We start from the raw sequence: 24,116 nt of genomic DNA on the forward strand, positions 1-24,116 counted from the left end.
CCTATGAACACGTGGGCTATGGTGAGCCTTCGTTGTGAAAGTAGCTTAAGGGGTGGAAGCCTGGAAGGGGTGGTTCGTCGATGATGGTGCACGAGATGCGCAATGAGAGAAAGGGGTAGGAGTCGCCATATTGCCTGGCTCGAAGTTCTCGACGTGCCAGACTGCCAGTGTTTGCGGGACTACCATCCCCGTCGAGTGCTGCGCTGCCTCAACAATTTCCACTACCCCTTTCGTTACCGCTCAACCCTCAAGCCGGCGCTTTCCTCAATTCGCGATTTTTACCGCTCGACGCAACGTGCATTCGTGGACGCAAGTACGTGCAGTCTATCTAAACATTTATTCATAAACACTTCTAACGCTTCAAATTTGTTGCTCGCCAAATCTCTCTTATAATTAATTCAATTTATCAGTTGGATTATTTTAGTTCCGCGAGCCAGATGAACAATATTTTTAGTCAATTCTGTCTTGTCAATAATAATAAAAGTCGTTTGAAAATTTTCCGGATGGTAACTTCGCGGAGATTGAAAAATTAAAATTAAGGTTTACGACAGAGTGATAAATTTATCTGGAATGGCAGGAATAAATAGAAGGAGTGGAAGGAAAGAGAGTGAGAGAGAGAGAGAGAGAGAGAGAGAGAGAGAAAGGTGTGTGTAGAATGCACGAAGGTATGACGTAGAATAATAGGATTGCAGCAAAGTAGAACGACGAGAAAATATGACTTGGAAAAATAGAATTTTGAAATAGGAGAAACTGTGCGATTAGGCGAAGGTATGATTATTTTCGAGTTGAACGACCGAGCAATTGTGGAATCGATGGAATTCTGCTGCTGTGTGCAGAGTAGCTTGCTTCTTGTTATTTCACTGCAATGGTGCATGAATATTGGTCCAAATGCGTTGCAACTTTAATTCTATCCCCCCTTTCTCTCTCATTCTGTTGTGGTTAAGAAGCTCTGTCGCCATTACGACGCCACCAACACATCCTTCCACGCATATGCAAAACACACACATTAAGCAGCACACGAGGCAAATGAAAAACAACTGTCGATCCAGGCGATATTTTGCTAATACAATGTGGACAAACTTTTCACACTTTCTTTAACCTCGTCTTCCTAAATAATTGATATCTCTTTGTAAGGAAGTAACAAATCCAATTTCCACCTGCAGCATATACATTCAAGTTTCCAAAGTGACATCTAAAATTTATAGACAATACCCAGCTTGCGTTAACGCAACCGTGCACTTAATGTCCCATTTCCCGGACAAATATTTCTCGCTTCCGAGTTAATTTTGTGATTCTCGTGCGATATACTTCAGCGACAATTAAAACGCTCCCCCAAGAATTCCGAACCAATGCGAGATCAGTGCTGCGTGATAAATTAATTATAATTGGGTTAATAAAAAATTCATGCGAAAGAGTGGCAGAAAAGTGGTATATCGACGTGAAATTAAAATCTGAAAATGCTTATCTTCATTGTTGATCATTACACGGTATGTTTGGGGTAGGTCGGGGATGGGAAATTCGATAGGTGGGTAAATCGAGCGCGAGTAACTGCGATAGGAGGCTTTTTGGTGCAGGTTTGATGGCTCGATAACGGGGCTGGAAAGGCCGTTAGCCTCAGCCTGATATATCTGGGCCACGGAAGCTACGCTACAGTCATTCTTATACGTACAACGTGACTCTTGTAATCCCACCACCTAACGGGATCACCTTCCTTTTCAATCACTCCCTCAAGTAAACACTTCCCTCGGAATTCCATCCGCACGCCTCGTGACGCACATTTCCCTCAGCCAATCCTACCAATTTAGTCCAACCCTGGAATATGATTTCGTTATTTCACGAGAGCAATAAAGCGAGCTTTTCCCTCCTGCACCAATATCGACCCTTTTGCCGATTCAATTATCAATTTCCCGCGACGATATATCACGCGGGTACGATCATTACATCTTTTGCGTGCGAAAGCACCAACGATTTAACCTTCGAAATTTATCATCGTAATGTAACTAGAAGATTTGGGCTCGAGTGGCGTTATAATGATGAAAAAGCAGTTATTAAAAATGTTATTTTTCGGGGGAAAGAGAGAGTTATATGTATACATATACAAATATATATAAAAATTGTTCGGCGACACACTACAAGCCAAGCATTTCCCGAAATACGCGGCAATAATTGAAAATTCAACGTCGCTGTAGTATATCAGAGTCCCAAGGGGAAAAAGTACGTGCTAGATGCGGCATGGAGAAAATCGATGAATTCTTTTAGTTTAATGTCAATTTCCATACAGAGCTCGCTTCATATGCGTTAAATATATATATATATATAGTCATTCGGGGCTACGGTATAAAAATGTTTGAATTTCCGGTTAGGGAGAGGGGGTTTAAATTTATTTATGGTGTTTTATTAGTCGTGTCGAGTGACATTATTAGAACATAACGTCATTGGATGAGTAATAAATACTATAAATACATTCAAACCTCGTCTCTTCTACCGGAAATTCCACTACTGCGCGTAATATTACCCTGGACGAGTCTATATAGAAAATGTTGTGGTTTTTCATGGGCGATCGTATAAATTATTGGTAGACGGTAAAAATAAATCATATTATCCTTTCATTTTCAGATAGCCAGAGATGGAGTCAGGGAACATTGATGATGGCAAAATATCAACGTAAGAATATTGGATCGCGCGAGTAGACTGAGACGAAAGGAGAGGGAATAAGTCGGAATAAAACCGACGGAAGTGGAGTAAAGTTGGTTTTTTCTGTTGAGAAGTGGGAATAATTAGAATCCGGTAAGGTTCTCTTTGGAACGCTTCATTTCCATATTAGCTCGTCGCGTTGCAGATCGATAAAACAGTTTCTTTATTGCAGCAAAAATGATTGCTGCTATGAGCGCAATTGCGATTCGTCGCAATCGAATGAAAACCCATCAGGGCAAGAATTTAAAGTACGAGGCGGAACCGCCTCAATCTTACGTGTGTGGGAAGGTAAAACTAATATTAATTCGCACTAACAATAATGTTAATGGTAAACAAAACAGATGAATAGAATTTCAATTTCGTCAAGTCCGACTTATGACGAATGCTATCACTTGCAGATATCAAGAATACGCACTGTGATGGTATTTATGTTAATGGGAGCTATGTTTCTAATTGGTGGAATGGTGCAAATGACTCAGGGAACTCCAGTGGATGGCTCCATGCTGGTCTATCCCATTTCCGGTGCAATACTCATCATAATTGGTAAGATTTCTGACATTACCAGAGATCGAGTCCTTATATATACTGATGAAATTGTTAGTGGTCGAATCGACCGAGTACTCGAATGGAGAAGCTAAGTCGATTGCTAGCGAGCGAATTGTAGTAAAAACGGTGCTGCTTGTGCATGAGAATAAGTTGACTTTTGGCATAATTAGTTGGAGGTTCTGGATAATGAAGGATTGGAAATTACAGGGTTAATCTTCACGCGAGTGAGCTGCACGTGTCTGGAGTGTATGAACACGCCAAGTCCTGTGGCGACGCCAGTGACGCCATTGGCGTATTATCCACCGGAAGTTCCGAAGATCGTAGTCGATTCCCAACACGCGGACGGCCAAGTGGAGGGTAAAGCGGAGACCCTCGTTCATTACGAGCAACACCGCCAGCACAGAGGACCACCGCCCGAACCTCTGTAGAATCCTGCATTTCCGACAATCGATTAGAAAAGCGTCTCGAAGCTCGAATTAGCTGTACCTGCTCGTTCTTCACGACGTGCCAGGGCTGCTCCGTCGATAAGAATCTCCACCAAAATCACCCTCTAAATTATCCCCTATCGAATTCTCACTTCTCATTCGACGTAACCTTCTCTATCAATCTTTCATCAAATTCTTATGCCAATCGATCGTAACACACGTACGTACGCGTAATTCCGAACAAATCGTTAATAATAATAAAACAAGAAAAAATGTTCGCGATTAATGGGAGTTGACAATAATGCGCGTGATTTACAGCAAATGTTAACTAATACGCTTGTCGACGTCCATTCGCAAAAATAATTACGCGATAAAATCTTGCGAAACCTTGAAAATGTTCGATCGAGTGCTGAAAAGGGGAAAAAAGTATTTTTCGATTGTAGAAGAGATTCCACGCACCGAGTAGCTTTGGCATCGGCCTAATTCACGTTGCACTTATTATACTTAACAATTTTCGTGTATCCTCGCAGTACACTCTAATGATTAGCTAATTTTCTTCGCCACTCCTGCTGGGGGGGAAGTTATTGCTTTAGCGAGATTCGACTGAAAGAGAAAGGCGAGTAAATTCGCTATGCCTAGCATTTTCTACTTATACTATTTTACATATAGCGATCGCCTCGTTTTAAAATAGGAATTTTTTATATCTATGATATAGACTTACTTTGAATTTCGACGAAAGGCGCTGCCTTTGCAAGAATCTTTCGTTTCTAGCTTAGCGTGAAATTTATGAGAAAAAAAAGTGGTTCTTTTATAGGTGACGATTATGGAAAAGCGCGCATTTCCATTTTATTTACGAGCCTAAGCGACACACGCGAAGCTTGGCTACTTTTTATAACTCAAATCTTAAACAAAAATAACAATTAACATTTATCCAATATTGCACTCAATCTAAAATTAATTCTAACCCGAGCTCTGTACTAAAAGTCTTATTAATAATATTCTTAATGAAAGTGGAGACAAATTTCATAGCTTCATTCCATTTATCTAGGAATTCATATATAGATTCGGTGAATATGTTTCTATTCCGTCCCACCCCTATTACCATTCGCTAGCGAAATTTTGGGAGAGAATAGCATTTCATTGCAACTATTAAGAAACGCACAATATATCATAAAAATGGACGAGTGAAATGGATGAAACTTTCACTTTGAAAGAGAAACATGGAGGGGGGGGGGGTACAAAGAAAATCTTAAATAATCTAAATTCCTCGTAGATTATTTCAAATCATTGATATATAGATCGTGGTAAAAAGAAATTCTTCGAAAGAAGCAAAAAGGGAAAATATGCAGTAAAATTGCTATTGATTTTTGAGCGAAATCTTTATACGGGGTCCACTCTAAAGTATTACACTCTATATGAGTATAGTTTGCCTTTGAGTATCCATTACTCTAACTAGATCCAATATTTGCCATTTACTTCGCATTGAGCAAATCTAAATGATATTTATAAACGTAATGTTCACTAGTTGATCGGGAAATAGTGCTATTAAGATAACTTCAAGAAGCGATAAGTCACGAAACGTGTAAATTTACTATTAAATATTTAGCATTTATTATATACGTATATAATATATATATATATATATATATAAACTATATCTATTAAATAATATTTATTACGCTTATATACAATCCGCATGTTAATTCCATATGCATTAAGCATTATTTATACCTATAAAACCGAATTTCAAAATTGATTGGTCACGTGAGCTTGCAAGTTCGATGGGTTCGCTTGTGAGAAGGATCTGGAACGTTTCAAAGCCTCAAAATTTTATCTAAAAATATTGTAATGTTATATGTGATTCTTCTCGCGCTGTATCTACTAAATCTGAACTCTCAATTATATCTTCTAAATCTAAAGACTTCACCAATGTTAGCTGAACGACGCTTGTGATTTAAAAATATCTTATGCGACAGGGAAAAGTCATTCCAAGGTAGAGCTTTATGGAGTATTCTTTTATTTCATTCGCTATCGATTGTCCACGTATGAAACACCATAAAAAAGATTCTTCGAAAATTCCTTTAATCCATCAATCAGAAATATATTCAATATATTCCAATGGATATTTGCAGAAAATGAAAAGAGCTTTTCCATGGTACTGACTTTTTCTTATTGTATACAACGACTCGCAATTTTTGTGATATCTTGAAAGGCATCCAAATATATTTGCAGTGCCTTTCGCCGCTATTGTAATTTACAAAGTTTAATAAACCGTTTTGGCTAAGAGAAAGAGTCGATAATCAGTTGGTTGATGATCCATCTATCCAAATAGGGAATCATTCAAAGTTTATAATTTTTTAAAAATCTAACTACCTTGTAAACTTTTTTTTTATTTTTATCCTGTTGGAACTCGTCAAATATTGATCATGATTGACGAAATATTCTGTCAGGAACGTAAAAAATCTACTTGTTTAATATTTTGCTCAAGTGGAATATTAATATGTATCATCTTTGACGTATTTAATCGGGCAACGTAAAACTTTACCTTGGAACTTCTTGAGAAAATGTAATGATAAATGTGCGCAATACACATGGTGTGTAAAGCAATTAGGGAGTTCGATTAGGCAGGATTTTAAGAACAGCTTTATATTAACGATGTTTCGTGCAAAGAATTCCAAGAAGGATTGCGAATTAATGTGCGCCGTTCCCTATTTGGAAGTTTACGTGCATCTACGTGAATTTTGCGTCAGTGAATCAGAGTTCACCTCTCGTGTAGTCGAATAATGTTCGTAGCGCCCCTTTGCGTGACTCGGCGATATCGAGAACTCTTTCTCTCTCTCTCTCTCCCTCTCTCTTCCTTTGTTTCCTCCACAATCACGTACTACACAATCATCCCCCGGCAACTGCCTCTCCCATTGGCCAATCCAAAAATATAAGCTATCCCCCCATTGGCTGCATTCGAATCCTAATAACCGCCACTGGTGCTCATTGGACTAAATAACGTCATCACACAAATCCATTGGTCGATAAAAATAGACTCAGACCTATGAAAAATTCTGACGTTCAACAGCGGAAGTTCGAAACCATGTTCAGTTATGTCATATCTTTACTTTCCAATAACGATTTATTTACTATTTTTTTTTTGTTTGAAAAACTGATAAATAAATTAATTTATAAACTGAATTTTTTTGGTACACAAAAATGTGGTTTTTATCGACAGACTCGAAAGATTTTTAAATAGGTAAGCGTTACGATTCTCTAGAATAAATTTGCGTGCTGTTTCGTAAGTTCTAATTTAGGTGCAGAATATTATAAAGTTGGTTGTAATGAAAGGACCATGGGAGATAACGACTAAACGATGTGAATATAAGGTTGTAATGGTTTTGGGATGGGTTTGGATGAGTGTATGGTGTAATTGGTGAGAGGAGATACTTTTAGCACGCAGCAGTGGGCGTAGTGGGGAGGGGGGGGGGGGGGGGAGAGGTTTGGAGGGATGGAGGGAGGGTTTATCGACCAGGACACGAACCCCAAGAGCTCAGTATCCGCGGGACCACCACCCCGTACGAAACAAACCTGGACTCCCAGTGTTAATATTAACCATTTTGATGCCCAAGGATATTTCAATGTGCGACTGTTCTCATTACGGATAAAACAAACCCCTGCCAGGTTATACCCGAGCTTTCCCGGGATTCTTCAATAAAATTTTGAAGTAAGTACTGATCTCTTTATATCTCCCTCTCTCTTTTTATAGCATACTTTTCCTCGTCTTAGGAAACTGTCTCCTTTTTTGTTGTGAATTAAAAAAATAACACCAGCTTTTTCCTTGACGAAATCTCTTATCAATAGTAAAAGCTAATATGCAAATGTATGGTTAACTATCCACGAAGAATTACTCTAGTGACGCAATCTTGCTCTAACATAGAATGATTCTTTCAACACTATTTTGTTTGAACATCGTATTATTGAATATTTTACATTTAAACCATTGAGTTTTCAATATCCTCCCATAGGAATTTTTCTTTGGTTTTTCCATCAAACACTACAATTTACCCTTGAGATTTCTGCGTTTCTGGGAAAGCAGTCGCGTTTCCCTAAAGTAATATTGTAATCGACCTCGTATAAGAAACGTTTTTAATTTCACGCTTGCGTGCCATTTTGCAATGTGCAATTTATGCAATCCCATTCGTAGTGGCAAAGTTCAAAAGCTGGGAGTACCGAAGGAATGGACGTAAGCGTGAACCCGTAGGCGAGAAGAGGGTATTTCCCACGCGGCACAATTTTTAATGGGGCTCACATTTGTTTTCCACGACCGAATGACCCAGTTGACTCGATCGAGTGCTCATCGTGGATACGCTAGACGTGCCACAACCATTTCTCGTGACCCATTTATCGATAAACATAGCAGAATTAAAAACTCAAATCCCGTAAAAGACAGAAGGGAGGGGGTAAAACGAGAACTGGATGGATGGTCGCTATGGAGAGTTCATCCAATCCTATGAACGATATATGCATGTAGATCCACAGCCAAGTTTTACGGTAACCGATCACAAAATAACTAACAGTATGGATTTCAACCGGTTATTTATTTTATAAATTCAATTAAGACAAATATTGAAGTAAGCCAGCCAGAGTAGCAAAGGCTTTATTTTATTAATAAACACAGTAGAATTAAAAACTCGGGCAAAAGCTATAATACGAGGAATGGTAAAACCGGAAATGTATGAATGAACCATATGGAGGGCTCACATTCTATCATATAAACGATATAAATTCGCTTCCGTGTACCGCTGTAACAGCTTACGATACAACTAACAGTGAATTTCTACCAGCAATTTATATTAGGGAATCAATTAATAAATATTGAAATAAGGCAACGAAAATAGCATGGAGTTTAATTTATTGATAAATATAACAGAATTAAAAATCGCTTAAAAATGAAAAAGGATGACGTAAAACCGAAATTGAGGGATTGTTTGGTATTGGGAATCCATTCATTCGTATATATAAATTCGCATGGAAGAATCATAGTAATAGCAAACGAAATGACTAACAGAGGATTTCTATTGGCAGTTTATTTTAGAGAGCCAACTAGGATAAATATTGAAGTAAGCGAGTGGGGATAACATGGACTTTAATTTATTGATACATACAACGGAATTAAAAAGTTGGCTAAAAGCGAAAACAGAGGGGGTGAAACCGAAAAACTAAAGGACTATATGTATGCTATTTGAACATTTATTCAATCTTATAAATTCGCGTCGATGTATCTCGGTATTATAGCTCATTGCGAAATGAGTATAACGTAAGTTTCTACCAGTGGTTTATTTTCAAGAGAATCAATTTTGTAAGACTGAAATTGGAGTAAGGCTGTGAAAGTAGCAATGACTTTACCTGGGGAAATGACCCAGCGGATGATCGTGCTTTCATAACGAACCGATTTCTCACGACCCAGTTATCGATTTTCTAGATTTTAATGAGGCGATTTGCGAGTGGGAGGGGAAATTCGATTAGTTGCTATCGCGAGGAATTAGCCACCTCCGCGTTAACCAAATTCGTCTCCCCTTTAAAATTTCAAGCCTCGGTTGTACCTAACCTGCGCAATCTCTCGTTCTCCAAGTTTTCTCAATCGATCATTTTTCTGCTTTTAGTAGAATTTAAAAAACGATAATCTTTGCGAAGAGGTACAGCGGCCTCGATTAAGGAAGCAAATCGTGCCGAGTGTAGTATTTAGATAAGACTGGACTGCAGCCAAGTCAACTCGCAACTCCATTAAAATCGCAGAGTCAACGTTCGAGAAAAGAACTTGCCATAAATTGCTTCTGGTACCTTTTTCGCGATGGATGCACCTACTATCTTCGATTAAATCGATAAATCATTTCTTCTCTCTATCTCTGTCTCTCTCTCTCTCTCCCTTATACCATATACTTCCTAGTGACCTGCATTTCGATTACATCTAAATTTCATGAGAATTCGTTGTTTTCTTTTTCTTTTTCATTGGTCATCGTGTACAGCCAATACTACATTATTCATTTCTGTAACTTTAAAATAGCTCAATAAACATTTGGCCCTCCTTTAATATTATTTAATCAAAGATAGCGGATGCGAAAAAGTCTTGAATATTTCTAAAGCAATAAAAACCGTATCATTTTGCAGAAAAGTTTCAGGGACGAAAAACGATAGCAGGGCTTTGGGAAATAAATTCAGTGGTATTGAGTAGTTTCTTTCATCCATACGTTCTGGCATGTGATATTAGAGTTTGGCTAGCTCGAAATGAAAAAAATGGGAAATAGTTCGGTTAGGTGGGTTGATACTAGATATGTTGGGGTGGGGAAGAGGGGGGTATTTACTCTTGCAGGCTTTCCTCGAATAAGCTGCGCGTAGGAGGACCGTCAGGATATTTGTATACCATGCACACACACAGGCCACCCCTACACTTGGTACATTCCGTGGTAGGGTGAACCACCTTCGTGTCGTGCCACCTTCGATAAAACCGAGTGGCATGTATCGTGCAACGCTGCTGCGCATTTGCACTTTAATAAACCCAACTATATACCACTATTTACCATTATCGTTAGAAAATTTACACACCTTTCCCACCAAGGTTCATCGACTCGATTTTCCAAATTTCATTATTTACATAGCAATTTGTACTCACCGGATCCACATTAGTCGTTTGCTTTAGTGAAGATTTTACTACTAAAATTTTAACATCCAATCTTGTCATGCATTGTAGACAGAAATGAAGATTTAAAGATTTGTCAAATGCCGAAAGATTGGGGCAAATTTCAGACCATTTGAGCTATTGGAGTTTATCGATTGGCGTAGAAGCCTTGTTAAACTTAGACCTGTAATTAAATTGAAACATTTTATTGTCTGGGGAAATTACTCCAATTGTCAGTTTTCCCTTCGATATTTTCAAATTAAAGAACTGATTTTCTCTTATCTCTTAAATAATTAGAGATTTTTTTAAATTCGTATATAATTATTTATGTCTTCAGGCAGAGCAGTTTAATTCGAAGCTCGAGCCGACCCCAGAAATTGAATTGGTTGCTTCATGTACAGAGTAAACCACTTAAAACGCCCCAGAGCAGGATGCAAGAAGGCGTTTATCACCCTAACTATATAAAAGATATTAATTTTGTAGATGGGCCCTTTTCGAAATATCTTACTGTTTCAATTCAGAATGGTTTTATGCAAAATTTAACTTTGATATCTCTAATATATATATATATATATATATATATACGGAGATAAACGTCTTCCAACGTGCATGCTTTGGGAAATTTATTCGTAGGGTCCCGTATACAGGGTGCACCTTTTAAAATGACCCAGATCGTACGTGGATGTGATAGTCCGTTCAATTTCTTAATTATAAAAGATATAAATTTGTTATATAAGACTTTTTTGAATCATATTTCGATCAACATTTTGAAATGTCTTAATAAAAAATTACTGTTTTGTATAGTTATATACGAAGGAAGATAAAGAAAATCTGAAGTCCATAGCCTAGATAGTTTCAGTGACACATCTTACATATGGGTCTAGGTCGATTAGGTCTGATCTACTGAAATAAAAACGACGTGTGAGATGGACAATTTTATACTGGTTGAATTCGTAGATTCTATTGTATAAATTAAATTATAGGATGACTCGAGAGTGTAAGATTTGAATTTCTGAATGGGCTATAGTAGAAATATTCTGGAAGGGTCCTAGGCAATGTTGGCCGAATGCCAAACTGGTGAGAGAAAGGGGATTAAGGGGTAAGGGGCTGTAATAGGAGGTAGCACTGCTTGCTTTCTGCTTATAGTCGGCCTACTCTCCTCGTCTCCTCTATCGCTTGCACACATGCAGCTGCAGCCATGACACCAGGAACCAGGTCGCTGCCCCACTTACGCCTTACCAACCAATAAAGGTTACCCATTGCACGTAATGCACTCCTTGCAAACCTTCCGATCATTCCGATTCCTGCTATGCAAAAATTTGATAGAAAACGAGCAGAATTTCTCTCGCTAACACATTTTTCCACTGCTTAACCTCTCCATTTATTTCTTTTTGAAAAAATGTAGAAAAATGCAGATAACCTGCACGAGAGATTAAAACTGGCATTTGGCGAAGCTATCGAGAAGCTTCGCTGTGATAATTTGGTTCCATTTTATAGTTTTTAGTGTAGGTATATGAACTTTAAACGAGTCAAGTGTTTGATTTGCTCGCAGCTCTTGCCTAGCATGCATTTCTCGCTGGCTTATCAAATAAACGTCGAGCTGAGTGCATGCTAAATGAATTTGCCCTGCAAATATAGCGGCTGACACGTGCCAGCTTATTTTCAACGTCTACCGTCTTCAGGGTGAGAGCTTGCAGAACTCTCCTAGCTCCCTCATTTCTCCGAGATAATATTGCTCTTCAATTTTCTCATTAACCGTCTCACAAGTCGAAGCCACGAAAATTTACTCTTCATCCCCTATCATTTGTTCTCAATTCAGTCATACAATATTTCCCTTTAATTTCCTCTCGGCTAACTTTTTTGTTTTCGATAAAAGCTTCGACCTCAGGGACAGAATATTGGCATTCGTGGAAAACTCTGAGCTTTTTTCTCCGAAAGACGCAAAAACTCAGGTGATCTCCAACGTGTGGACAGGTGCACGTGCGCCAGGTGAATTTATTTGCTCCTTAAAGCCATTTCAAAAACTAACTGTCTATTCTTTAAGAAAAGCTTCACCTTGGGTAAAAAATATTGGACTGGGCGAAACGAAGGTCCGAGCTTTTTTCGATAAATTGCGCGCAGAAAGCTGCACACACAGCGAAAGCTTGGCTGTTCCTCGCTTGCCAGCTGACTGCACAAAACCGATAATAGGCTGGAGAGTCTCTTGAAAACTCGGGCATTGGAAAAAAACTGTCCGAGTTCAAACATTTCAAATAAACCGGTATTAATTCTTCATCTAAACCTTTTTACATTCTTTTTAGAATACTTTAAAATCATTTCCTCGGCGCACATGCTTCGTGCTTTTGAAAAAAAAAATCTAATGTGTAGAAGGCAGCGTAAAAATAAATGAGCTTTTTGCGACTCAGAGGTTTGCTAAGAGTGTGGCAAGGGATTATATAGCGTATCACTTACGTGCAAGTTTCTTCAAGTACTGACTTAGAAGGATTAAATTAGAAATGGTATATGAAGCATAAGATTTATTGAAAATTGGCTTGCTAGTTTTTTACGGATAATGATCTAACTCGCCTAACGAAGAGTTTGCATTTTCTTCTCGTGCAGTGCTAAAGATAGTGAGGAAAAGGAGGGAGAGGGAAAAGTAAAAGGGGCGAGGGGTGGTATTCCAGCTGCAGCCCGTGCAAGCTCGACGATGTTCGATAACCAACGGTGCAACGGCCCCGTGAGCATATCTAGGCCACCTCCACCATGCCTTGCTTTCAGGGGATTGGAGGGGGTGGTATGGCCGAGCACCTACCTATCAACCAATCCCTTCCCTCACCTCTCTTGTTGCCAACACCGGCGTAACGTGAATCTCCACAATGACGATGGTTGTCCTGGCAACAACGAATTTTCCAGCCAACTTTACTGCTCATATTATACACACATATATATATATATTTTTTCAATGAGAATTCAACACTAAAGTTCTACCTTTATTTCATCCCAACACTCATCCGTCCATCCTTCTAGCTAAATTAAACAAGAAACTAATTTATCATGGTTTCTCCATGACCGAGAAGATAATTATTATTAATATTTGAAGGATAATTAATCGAATGCGACTTTTTACTTGTTGTTTTGCATTTTTAATCGAGAAAAACTCAAGCAAAAGTTTGATATTGAACGAACAATTTCATGACCAAAGCTTTATTGGATTCGGTCGAGAAGCTGGATGAAGAAATTAATTTAATGATGTTCTAGTGGAGACTGAAAAAATAATCTAGCAGGATATCGTAAAAGCTGGAAGAGTTTTCCGATTTATGATTGTTACGTAGATTGTGTGTCATTATCAGGTTACTTTGAAGTAATAGAATCTGCAAGCTCCCGGAGGAGCTTAATTGCGGCATGACCCCGTTATGCTGGTTGAAAATTGATGGAAAGAAAAGCTCGAGAGGAAATCAATTGCACGACACGTGCAGAAGCTCAAAGCTTTATATTGTCGGATCTTCGTTTTCTGTCATTGTAAATACTTTATGAAAACAATGAACCAGTGTATCCGGATGCCTTCAGCTTAACGGAGCTTTTAGGCTTCGCAATTTCTCACAGAATAATTGCACTTGCACCTCCCTCCGACATCATTTCACCAGCAGCCTCAATTTCACGAATAATCCGTAGTTTACTCACAGCCGATGAGAAAAGCTCTTCGCATCGAGCTTCATTCAACATGTATATAAGCTTTTTACGTTAATTATCAAAATGACATGCAATGTAATTAATTAACAAAGATATTAATAGGCATTTTCTCTTCGTTACAGAATGATAACAGCGTTGCCAGTACCGTCAGTAAAAGTTTTTCATAAAACTTATTATCAAGAAAAAAGCTCTAGGATAGGAAACAGCCAGCCCGGAAGTCCCTTAGCCGAGAGCGAAGCAGTTTTAGCGCTCTACGACAAAGAGCCACCGGAATATTATTTCTGTGGAAAGGTAAGAGAATCTTTTACCTCGTTTATGTCGCGCGTGTGACCGAATAAGCTTTATTCCCTCGGATCTCTACAGCTTTTTCATCGATTGACTCTATAAAACTTTGATGGCAAAAACTCGAGAATCAAGAAATTACAGGACGCCATTTTTACCGAGATAGAAAAGATACGTTTACGATGCTGAATCATTCTACTCAGGTCATTTAACCCGAGTGGAATAGTTATTTTAACCTTTTGACATTTCACCACCGTTTCCTCGATTTTTAGAAAGTCTCGCTCATCGCGAACTTGCACCTGACATTTATCGCACACTCGCGCAGTCTTGCTTTTACACGCGTGGGGTAGAATTAATTTACTCCGTGTCAAATGAAAAATTTTCCCTCGTGAATATCGATTGGCTAAACCGTAGTCAAGCTGACAAATAGAATTCAACCCTGTTTGAAATTAAACAAATAAAAGAGGGAAGGGGTGTAAATCATCTTTGCGTAAGAATTACAAAAGCTGACAGTCGATTGATTTATGAAAAATTTGAAAGTGTAATAGAGAAGAGCAGGGAAAGAAAAAAGTGATGTGAATTGAAACTGATTAACACGAGTGTTGCATTAACAAGTTAATTAATGCGGTGAGTGATGGGGGAGGTACAGCGAGTGTAAAAGGATTAGGATGAAATAATGGAGAGTTGCATAACGAGTGTATAATAGGGGTTTCGGGTATAGAGGAAAGGAGAGATCGGTATAAATGTCGCGGAGAAGAAATATTAAGGGGATCGTGTATAGTTGCGAGGCTAGTTGTTATTTTCCATCAGGCTCCGAAAGGTGAAGGTTGAGCGAGGGGGCACCGTGGAAATATAATCTATCGCAAGCAAGTTGGCTCCAGTTCACTGTTTACTTTCGAGTCCACTCGAGATTCCCGGCGATCCTCAAAATGCCAATCGGATGGGAAAATTGCTGGCGTCTCCGAACCAACCATTGTCACTCACCCCGATTCGATGGAAATGCATTCCCCGCTCAAGGTCACTACCAACACCTACGGATGGTACGCGACCATCGGCGAATTTTCCGGCATGACGTCATCGTGCGGAAGTGTGGGCGCCTCTTCGTTGGGAAAATGTCTATCGCCCGCGACATTCTTACAAATGTAACAAGAGCCCACTGCTAATGGCTGTAATTTGATGCGAACTTACTTAGAAAAATCCTTCGCGAAAGAAAGTGCAACGAGGGTGTATAAAAATAATCCCACGGACCACGCAATTTTTTTTTTCACGATTATAAGCTATTATTTATTAATCCTACTGTGCTGATACTCGTTTCTTTCCATTGATCGAAAAGTCTCTTAAAGTGCAGAAAATTTCTCACTTGCAATTATCCGCAGCTGTGCAGGGAATTTAATTATAGTACGAAGGCTGAGAATAATTTGTAATCGATAGTGCTGGATCTTCGTTGCAGGGCTCGATCTAGATTTCCTGCAGTAGTGGCTCGCTCGACCTTAAGGGTATTGAGTCGGGGAAGGAGCTAATCGATCCTACGCCGTCATTCCACATTAGCAAACGGTTCAAGGGTTTTCTCGCCCATCTTGATCGAGGACCGAGCTTTTCCAGACCCCCTCGAGGTAAAAGCTTAGCGACCACCGGCCTGGATTAATTATCCAGTGGATCGATAACGAGATACCTTACGATAACACACACAACAGTCAGTAATAGTCTTTTACCAGTATCATCGTTCCTATTTACAAAAAGTAGATGAGAAACAGTCGTGCGAATTTTGGCAAATCTTGATGCTTCCATCAGTTTCTTACTACATTTTGCAGATAATATAGTCTCTCTACACGTGGTAGAGCCGGTTTCTTTGTTGTTCGCAGGGCTTGATACTGGTCGTTGGTTTCTGCAGCTTTGTTAAATAAATAATATAGGACAATTGTGCCAAGCCTGGTAGACCTGGACCTTTGAAGCTTTCCAATGCTTTTTAGAGGTGAACTTTAACTATACATACGTACATGTGGTAGTGGGTTCTTTGTTGTTTGGAGCATTGACACTGCTTTCCGGTTTCTGCAGCTTTGTTAAATAATAAATATGAAACAATCGTGTCGATTCTGATGGCAGAGCCGAGCGTTTAGAGGTTTTCGATGCTTTTAAGGCAGACTCGAATCTCTATATACACATGGTAGCAGGTTCTTTGTTGTCGGTGCTGTGATTCTGGTCGTTGATTTCTGCGGCTTTGTTAAATAAACAAATATGAATTAAACAATGGTATACCGATAAAGGCAAAGCTTGAACGTTTGAAGTTATTTTATGCTTTTTAGGTGAACTCCTCGCATATACACGGTAAACGGTTCTTTGTTGTTCGAATCGATAACACTGATCTTTGGTGTGGTGCAGCTTTGCTAAATAAATAAATAAATAAAAATAGATGAAACACATACAGAAATGTGTCGAACGTGACAGACCAGGGCATTAAAAAGTTTTCGTTATATTTCAGGTAAACTCCCTACACGTGGTAGTGGGTGCTCTGCTTTTCGGAGCAGTGACACTGGTCGTTGGTTTGGTGCAACTTGCCCCAGGAGCGGAAGCAGCGCAAAATTCCGCAGCTTTGATTGCGGCAGGATGCGGTCTTCTCATATTAGGAGTTTTTCTCGCACCACTCAGAGCCCTCTGCATCAGGAAACAAAAAGCTGCCCAGAAGGATGGAACGCATCAGAGAAGTGTTACCAGCATAGACATGCTTTTGGCACAACACAGGTAGCTGGCCCCTCCCACTCGCTCTCGCAAAAAAAGAAGTTTCATAAACTATTCAAAGTTTTCTTAATATTATCTATGAAAAAGAAATAAAAAGAATGATGAATTTCAGGGATTTCACCGTTCTAACACCGGACGAGTTGGAGGATCTCGTGGGTCGACCGACGTCCGCCTTGGAAAGCAAGATTCGCAAGCAAGGTCACAACACCTAGGTAGAGCCAGCCTCGAAGAAGGTCCTGCCATCGTCGCCGCCCGCGTCGAACAGTCCTTCGTCCTCGACGTCGCCCGGAACCAGCTCGTCCATCCTTTACACACACAGATACGACTCGCGCGAACACAGTCTCGTATAAAAGACACGACGTGTCCTCGTCACGTGGCGAAACAAAGGGCTGGGCCTTCCTGAGCCGCAAGGGACGTTCTGGCGCTGTCACGTTGCGTCGCGTCACATTGAAACGCTACGTCGAGCCACGCATGGATCCTTGCATATCGTAATTAATGTCCACGTGTCGCCACGCGATGCCACGCGATGCCACGCAACGACATGCATGAGTCTCCCCCCAATGGCCCTTATTATAAATCGTAAATACAACGTGCGCTCAACACTCGTTCGCCCCAATTGCCGCTCCAAAACTCCCAGCGAACCCCATCAAACGCGTACAAGTCTGACTAGAAGTCATCGATTTCCACTCACGTACCGTTCCATCGCTCGCTTTTTCCATTGGTACCAGCGCCAGTCGCGCCTCGTTAATCACGTTCTTATTACATTCGTTTTAATCCAGCGTATTTTTTCTGACGACGAGCATCTCCCACACTCGACACGTTAGCTACGATGATAGTAAATTCATAAGTTTGACTATAGCCACTATTCGTAAGTGGAGGATATCTCGTTGTTGCTGTTACGCGCTTCCCTGATAAGTGGAAAAAGGCGAGTCGTCCACAAACGCCTTTTAGTCAGATTTATATAGTGCGTAAAGCGATGAACCCTTGAATTTTTCCGTTTTTGTATCGTTGTTCTTGTCGCTGAATGCACTCCTATAATTTCTCCTCTACTTTATTTCGCGAATTAAAGACAAATATATATAAAGTGATCAACGTACGATATAATGATTAGCAAGATACGCGGACTGAGGAATTATTATAAATTTTTTTATCGCAGATACATACACACACACGCATTCACTATCATACGTCCCGATCTCTTTTTGTACGTTAGGGTGAATCACGGATTTTCACTGAATGAAATCTAATATGATTAGGTAATTGAAAAATATGATATATCGGTACTTACTTATATAATTATTAAATACTAGATAATTCATAGACTGCTGAAACTGCTATTTGCTAAATTTTTCGTTGGAAGAGGTGCAAATGCAAATTTTTTTGTATAAATAGTGGTGAATACAAAGACCTAATATAATCGACCAATCGGCTGCCTTCGTTTCGTCGCTACTCACTTGAGACTTTACTTTATCCGTGTTCCTTGCTGAAAATCCTTTTCTTTTCGATGCCTTTTAGAAAGGATTTTAACGATCGTGGCACAGTCGACTGTACATTTTTCTAAGGGAAATCGATATCGGGGCGAGATTAAGTAAATATATATATATGTATATTTACTTATATATGTGTATTTTCCAAGTCGCTGCTGAATTCCACTGTATCGGGCATCTCAGCCGACAAATATTGTGTTCCGAAAAATGCACCCGTGCATTATAGTGCAAAAATGTGGAATTATGTAATTTTAAGGGCGTAGAATCTTAGTGAGCGTAGCGAAATAAAGAAGGAAAACTTTTTCTAAAACATTCGATAATGAGCATTCTTATATAGATATCTAAGTATAAAGTTTTCATTCTTCTCTCGATAATATTCTTCCTTTTTAAATGATCCAGTTTTGTCCCTACAAGCATTTCAAGAGACAGAGAGAGAGAGAGAGAGAGAGAGAGAGAGAGAGAGAGAGTATAAAAGAAAGGTAAAAAAACAATGCAACATTCTCGATCGTCGTAGATCAAATTATTTCAGGGAATCAGTTGCATATTTAAGATTTATCTTGGAAAATTATGTGAGATCGTTGCAAAAAGTAACGGCGAATCAATCTTTTTCTAATAATACACTGATTGTTCGTTACTTTTCCAAGAAACCTCGTATTTTAATTGTACCAATTAATACGATCGAGTAATTGATAATTATCTCTTACTAAAATTTCGGGCTCGTCTGCTGAATTATTCTGAACGATAATTCACATTTCATTTGGAGGTCTAGCAACGATCGTTATAAGGACCAAGAGGATTAATTTTAAAACTCGATTGTGATTTGAGATAAAACATTGAAAATTGTAAAAGTAATTGATAATAAGTAACCGATAGGTGGAATTATTTATTAAGAATACCATTGTTATAACTATAATGAATTATTTAATCTCGATTAATTGGCTGAATCTGATGAGACGAGAGCTATCGAATAAGGGAATCGATACATTGTTATAATAATTAGAATTATCTTGCATTCAATTTGATGAAGATAAAATTTTAGCTTATTTCAAATATATCTATAGAATATTTCGAACGATAATGATTCGTAGTAGTTAAATTTCGATAAACGATGAAAGGAAAACCAATTTGGGTATAAAAATTTTTCAATGAGCCTTTAATTTAGATTTTCGCTAGGCTAACGAGATTTATAATATCTTAACGTCACATTGTAATAGTCTGATAAGAGTAATAATAATAATCAACTTGCATCAAGTATTCATGTAAGCTGTACTCGCACATATCTCTTAATGTCATCATGTTGCACTCATTTTCTAATTCTGTAAGTTTAACGATAAATGTTCACGTGTATAAATCACATTGTGCGAGGTAAAGAGAAGGAAAGAAAGAGCGAGAGAGAGCGAGAGAAAAAGAGAGAGAGAGAGAGAGAGATTTGGTGGAGAAAAAAAAGAATAATTTGATGTCGAGGGAAGATATTTGGAATCGAAGAGAATTGGTACTAAAATCTAGGAAACTTCAGACTTTGAAACATACCGAAGTGATTTGTGGAAAGGTGATGTGTTTCAGAAACATAAGAAAAAGATTAATGTTTAGAAATTAAAATAGGTATCCAATAGAGATTAAGCTTATCTATTTTGGAGAACGAAAGAAGAGTGCGAGAGAGATTTCTATAATAATACGTGTGAGTGCATTCGTTTTGGAGGCTCGCATGGGGCGATAATTCAGCATTTTTCCATATCATAGACTGCCGTCGTGGAAAGCAATGGAAAATGGTAATACGAGCAGGTTTCGCAGATTTTCCAACGCTCCAATAGATTTGTTAAATCTCATAAATCCATTGAAACGAAAGAATTAAACTGCGAAACACATTTTTAGACAGAGAACGATCGACATATTTTTTATTGCATTTGAATGAGGTATCGCGTATATATTTTTCAAGTTCCATTTTACTAATGTAAGATTTCCTTCGAGGGAAAAACGAGAAAGAGAGGGCAATGAAAAGAGAAAGTGAGAATTTTTAGGGGCATCGCAACGATTCAAGCAGCCTTACCCCGTTTCTTCAAAATTTCCACCGTTTAAAATTTGACAATTTTTGATCGGTTCATTATATATACATATATCTATGTATATAAATCGTGCCGTACTATGAAAACGAGTGGTAAAAGCGAGAATAATTTTCAGCCACTATTTGCTCGCGAAATAATATTGGGAAAGTAAAAGGACGAGTTTGCCCGAAAATTTTGTCCGCCGTAGGCTTTAACGCGCGATTCGAATCCAACGACGTCTGTACGAGGAGCCGAGAATCCAATAGTAGAGTGGAACAATCTGTATTTTCTATAATATTGTAGCAGTAGAGAAAAAAAAGCTTCTTCTCACATTCCTGCATTTAACGATAATCAAAAAGGATCGCTGACACGGTGTCTTGTGATAATTTTCGACTCCTCGTTGCAACGTCAGATTCGAAATTAGTCTTAAGGCATTCAACGCACACATACAGCTTTAAGGGGCCAGCAAACTGGTGATCCAAAAACTTTGACCATTCATGAGAAGCGCATAGAAATAATAATAATAAAAAAAATCCAATGATTGATGCTAGGAGCAAGATTTCTGTATCACCAGGATGAGAGCCGACCAGTGTAAATATTAATATTAGTATATATTTGTAAGGATAGATCGAAAAGCTATACTTGATATAGGATCAGGCATGTCTTTGGTGGGTAATTGCAAATTTTCCGTGTAATCGATATCACCTTTCTATACGAGCGAATCTCCCCCGTTGGACTACGGCATTAACGAGAGCTGGAAATAAGAAATGGATCACTAGTATCGGATAATTGCTTCGCAGATTAACGCGCGTAATCGAGAAAGTTTTATCTATAAGCTATATACATTATAGGACATTTTCAGGCCACTTTAACTCTGGCCGCCTAATCGTTCATATGTGTAACATCACCGGAATATTATTATTATTATCTCATTGCTATTATTAAAACTATATCTGTTAATATGTCATTACTTGGATGCTTAAGAGTTACATTATATCGATATATTTTATAAGCCAAGATTAATGATAGTGATTATAATAAATATATTATAATATTGGATCATCTATTTTAAACATTTTCATGTTCTATACATACATAATATAGTGCCCTACCAATCTCTCCTTTCCTCAGTTCTCACTGAAAATAGCCACGCGTGAGAAATAAATGACTTTCGGTTGCAGTCGGAGAGTTGGACTGATCCGTCAAAATTCTCCACGTGTGCGCTTTTGTTTAAATATATAAATAAGATGGAGCAAAATATGCAGTGAAATTAACCAAGAGGAGAGTTTTCTAAAATTTTTAGTGAAAAATGACGAATGGAAAGGATGAATATTAACATGTTTAACGTTTACGTATATGCCACTCCGTTTGCGACCATTTTACTATTATTGTCGTTATCCGCCTGGCTTTCTATTTGCAAATGGGGTTTCCGATACGATATGCGTGACAGAGAGGTAAATCTGAATATTGTGTTATTGGTTCTCTTTCTTTCTCAAATAATTTCTTGCTTTCTCCATTTTAAAGATTGTCTATTGTCTGATAACATACTTCGTCATTATCACTTTATTAAATATGATTTTTTTGGGTCATTTGAGAGTTACCAGTAATTATCCTCCCAGCATTTCCAATTAATTAAGTAATATTCGGATTATTAACCATCGTCTTCACGAGTCCTGACACAGATGTTTTAAATGTGCCGCGTTTACCGTCCAAGTGCAGAGTGTTTCCGTTAGGTGGCGCCATTGTTAAAAACTTTTGTCTGCGCTGAATTTGTGTGTGATCCTGCTCCCTTTTCAAATTAGTTTATAATAAAAAATACACAGGTAACTTTTATCTCATGTTTTTTATTTTAATCCCCCCTTATTAAATATATATGAACTGTGAGTTTAAACATTATTATTCGATTGCATTCTTTTTCAAAAATGTAATGATATTTTCTAACCTCCAATAGTATTTCTTAATCTTATGCATAATGTGACTCGAAGTTGCATTCTGCTCTCATTACCGTTGAATTTGTTTTCAGATGGCTTGCGTTCGTCACGCAAATCGGTTTTTGTCAAGAACAGTGTTTGTTAAAGACGGAGATGTCGATCAAAGTTGTCGTATTTTGAATAGAATTCTCAATAAGGAAGGAATCTTACAACAGTACAGGCAAACTAGAACTTTTGAGCTACCATGTCACACCAGAAGAAGAATAAATTTTGAACGTTGCAAAGCTTATTACACGGAAGATATGCAAAGAAAAATTAAATTTTTGCTCAGAACAAATAGGAAGGAAATATATCCTGGATCCGCTTAATTATATTAATTTAGTAGGTCAAATAATCAGCTATAGGTAACTGCAGCTTTTAAAATATTGTATTTAAATTGTGCAAAGATTAAATATATGAAAGATGCACAATGATATAAATATAATCCTTATCATTGCTTTTTGTTTAAAGAACTATGAATATGTTTTTATTTCAAATTTATCAATTCTTATCTGTTATCATCCATCGATAAGTGTGTAGTAAAGTTCTTAAAGTTGCTGCTAGGCAGAGCCATGAGTTCTAAAATAAATTAAAGTGCAGGAAAGCTTTTTAATATCATGTGCAATAACAAATTAGGATCGACAGAAATACATAATAAATTGGAACATATATCTTTGCTCTAGATTCAAGCTGTTTCTATCAAATTAATTTAATACGTAGTTTGGATATAAATTTTAAACAAATTTGCTTCAAAAGTCAAAATAAAATTACACTTTCTATTGGCAAACAGTGTAAATAGGCATAGTTGAAACGCACCAATAAAACAAAGAATCTCTGCAAAATTTTTTGTAGAAAAACTTGGCACCATTTCGTGTTCGTCCCTACTATCTATTCAATTTTCGCCAAGTTAGCGGGTAAGCTGCCAAGAAAGATTGCAAAGCGTTTTTTTCTCACTATAAGGTCTAAAGAGAAGACGAGGACTAAAGAAAGATCAGATTCGCGTAAACTTTGCCTGACTTATGAGTCGAGATAAAACCTAGCTTTTAGATCCTTTCCATCGGAATCTATGTTTAATAAGTTCCATGGAGATTAAGCAGGCGAGCGAAAGATTTCCGCCGTAAACGGAGTCTGGTAAGACTTTGTTGCGTATTTTGGGGAATTTCATACAAGTTTATGCAATTTTATGGATAAAGTAGGAAGGCAGAGAGGAACATTGTCGACTTTTGGGGTTGGTCGAGTCTCCTGAATGGTTTGGGAGGCTGAGAGACAAGACTTGGCAGCAGATCTCATTTCAGACTGGAAGCAGAACAGAGGAGCGTCTCGGTCGTGAAGGCGGTTTGGCTTAACTCCCGAGAATCTGGATTCGAAACTATCCCAGAACTACTCGCAAGACAGTTTGCCGTGAACTGGATTTCTCCTCTCCCCAGGGATGTTATCTTGCACCCTCCTTGTTTCCCGCTCCCACCTTCCCTTCCACTCTTTTACCTTGGAACCACCCCTCTCGCATATCCGTTCCCTGTCTCGTTTACTTTCCTCTTTCTCAATCCATCTCGATTCGAAACTTAGCATCCGGTTATGCCTCTGCAAACTCACTTCCCTAGTAT

At 38.4% G+C, this 24,116-nt stretch overlaps 2 protein-coding genes across 2 annotated transcripts; both read left to right on the plus strand.

Annotated features, from left to right (window-relative positions):
- Positions 1 to 175: 175 nt before the first annotated feature.
- Positions 176 to 5,940, plus strand: LOC136773407 (uncharacterized). The gene is made up of 5 exons (XM_066727058.1): positions 176 to 313; positions 2,617 to 2,787; positions 2,867 to 2,982; positions 3,093 to 3,237; positions 3,448 to 5,940. The coding sequence occupies exons 3-5, from the start codon at positions 2,872 to 2,874 to the stop codon at positions 3,666 to 3,668; spliced, it is 477 nt and encodes a 158-aa protein (XP_066583155.1). The 5' UTR covers positions 176 to 313; positions 2,617 to 2,787; positions 2,867 to 2,871; the 3' UTR covers positions 3,669 to 5,940.
- A 1,282-nt stretch (positions 5,941 to 7,222) lies between these two features.
- On the plus strand, positions 7,223 to 22,341 carry LOC136773623 (uncharacterized). Its single transcript, XM_066727412.1, has 4 exons — positions 7,223 to 7,374; positions 14,118 to 14,286; positions 16,757 to 17,016; positions 17,126 to 22,341. Exons 2-4 carry the CDS (start codon positions 14,119 to 14,121, stop codon positions 17,223 to 17,225), a joined length of 528 nt encoding a protein of 175 aa, XP_066583509.1. The 5' UTR covers positions 7,223 to 7,374; position 14,118; the 3' UTR covers positions 17,226 to 22,341.
- The last annotated feature ends 1,775 nt before the right edge of the window (positions 22,342 to 24,116 follow it).

This window comes from Prorops nasuta, unplaced genomic scaffold, assembly GCF_024137725.1.
Source record: "Prorops nasuta isolate Cenicafe-Biocafe unplaced genomic scaffold, Cenicafe_Pnas_1.2 PNAS00005, whole genome shotgun sequence".
Taxonomy (NCBI): Eukaryota; Metazoa; Arthropoda; class Insecta; order Hymenoptera; family Bethylidae; genus Prorops; species Prorops nasuta.

What these genes read in the sequence shown, in the direction of transcription:
- LOC136773407 (XM_066727058.1), top strand. Translation starts at nt 2,872, where the DNA reads ATGATTGCTGCTATGAGCGCAATTGCGATTCGTCGCAATCGAATGAAA. An exon ending in AATCTTACGTGTGTGGGAAG is followed by an intron (nt 2,983 to 3,092) that starts GTAAAACTAATA and finishes TATCACTTGCAG; the next exon opens with ATATCAAGAATACGCACTGT. An exon ending in TGCAATACTCATCATAATTG is followed by an intron (nt 3,238 to 3,447) that starts GTAAGATTTCTG and finishes TGGAAATTACAG; the next exon opens with GGTTAATCTTCACGCGAGTG.
- LOC136773623 (XM_066727412.1), top strand. Translation starts at nt 14,119, where the DNA reads ATGATAACAGCGTTGCCAGTACCGTCAGTAAAAGTTTTTCATAAAACT. An exon ending in AATATTATTTCTGTGGAAAG is followed by an intron (nt 14,287 to 16,756) that starts GTAAGAGAATCT and finishes GTTATATTTCAG; the next exon opens with GTAAACTCCCTACACGTGGT. An exon ending in ATGCTTTTGGCACAACACAG is followed by an intron (nt 17,017 to 17,125) that starts GTAGCTGGCCCC and finishes GATGAATTTCAG; the next exon opens with GGATTTCACCGTTCTAACAC.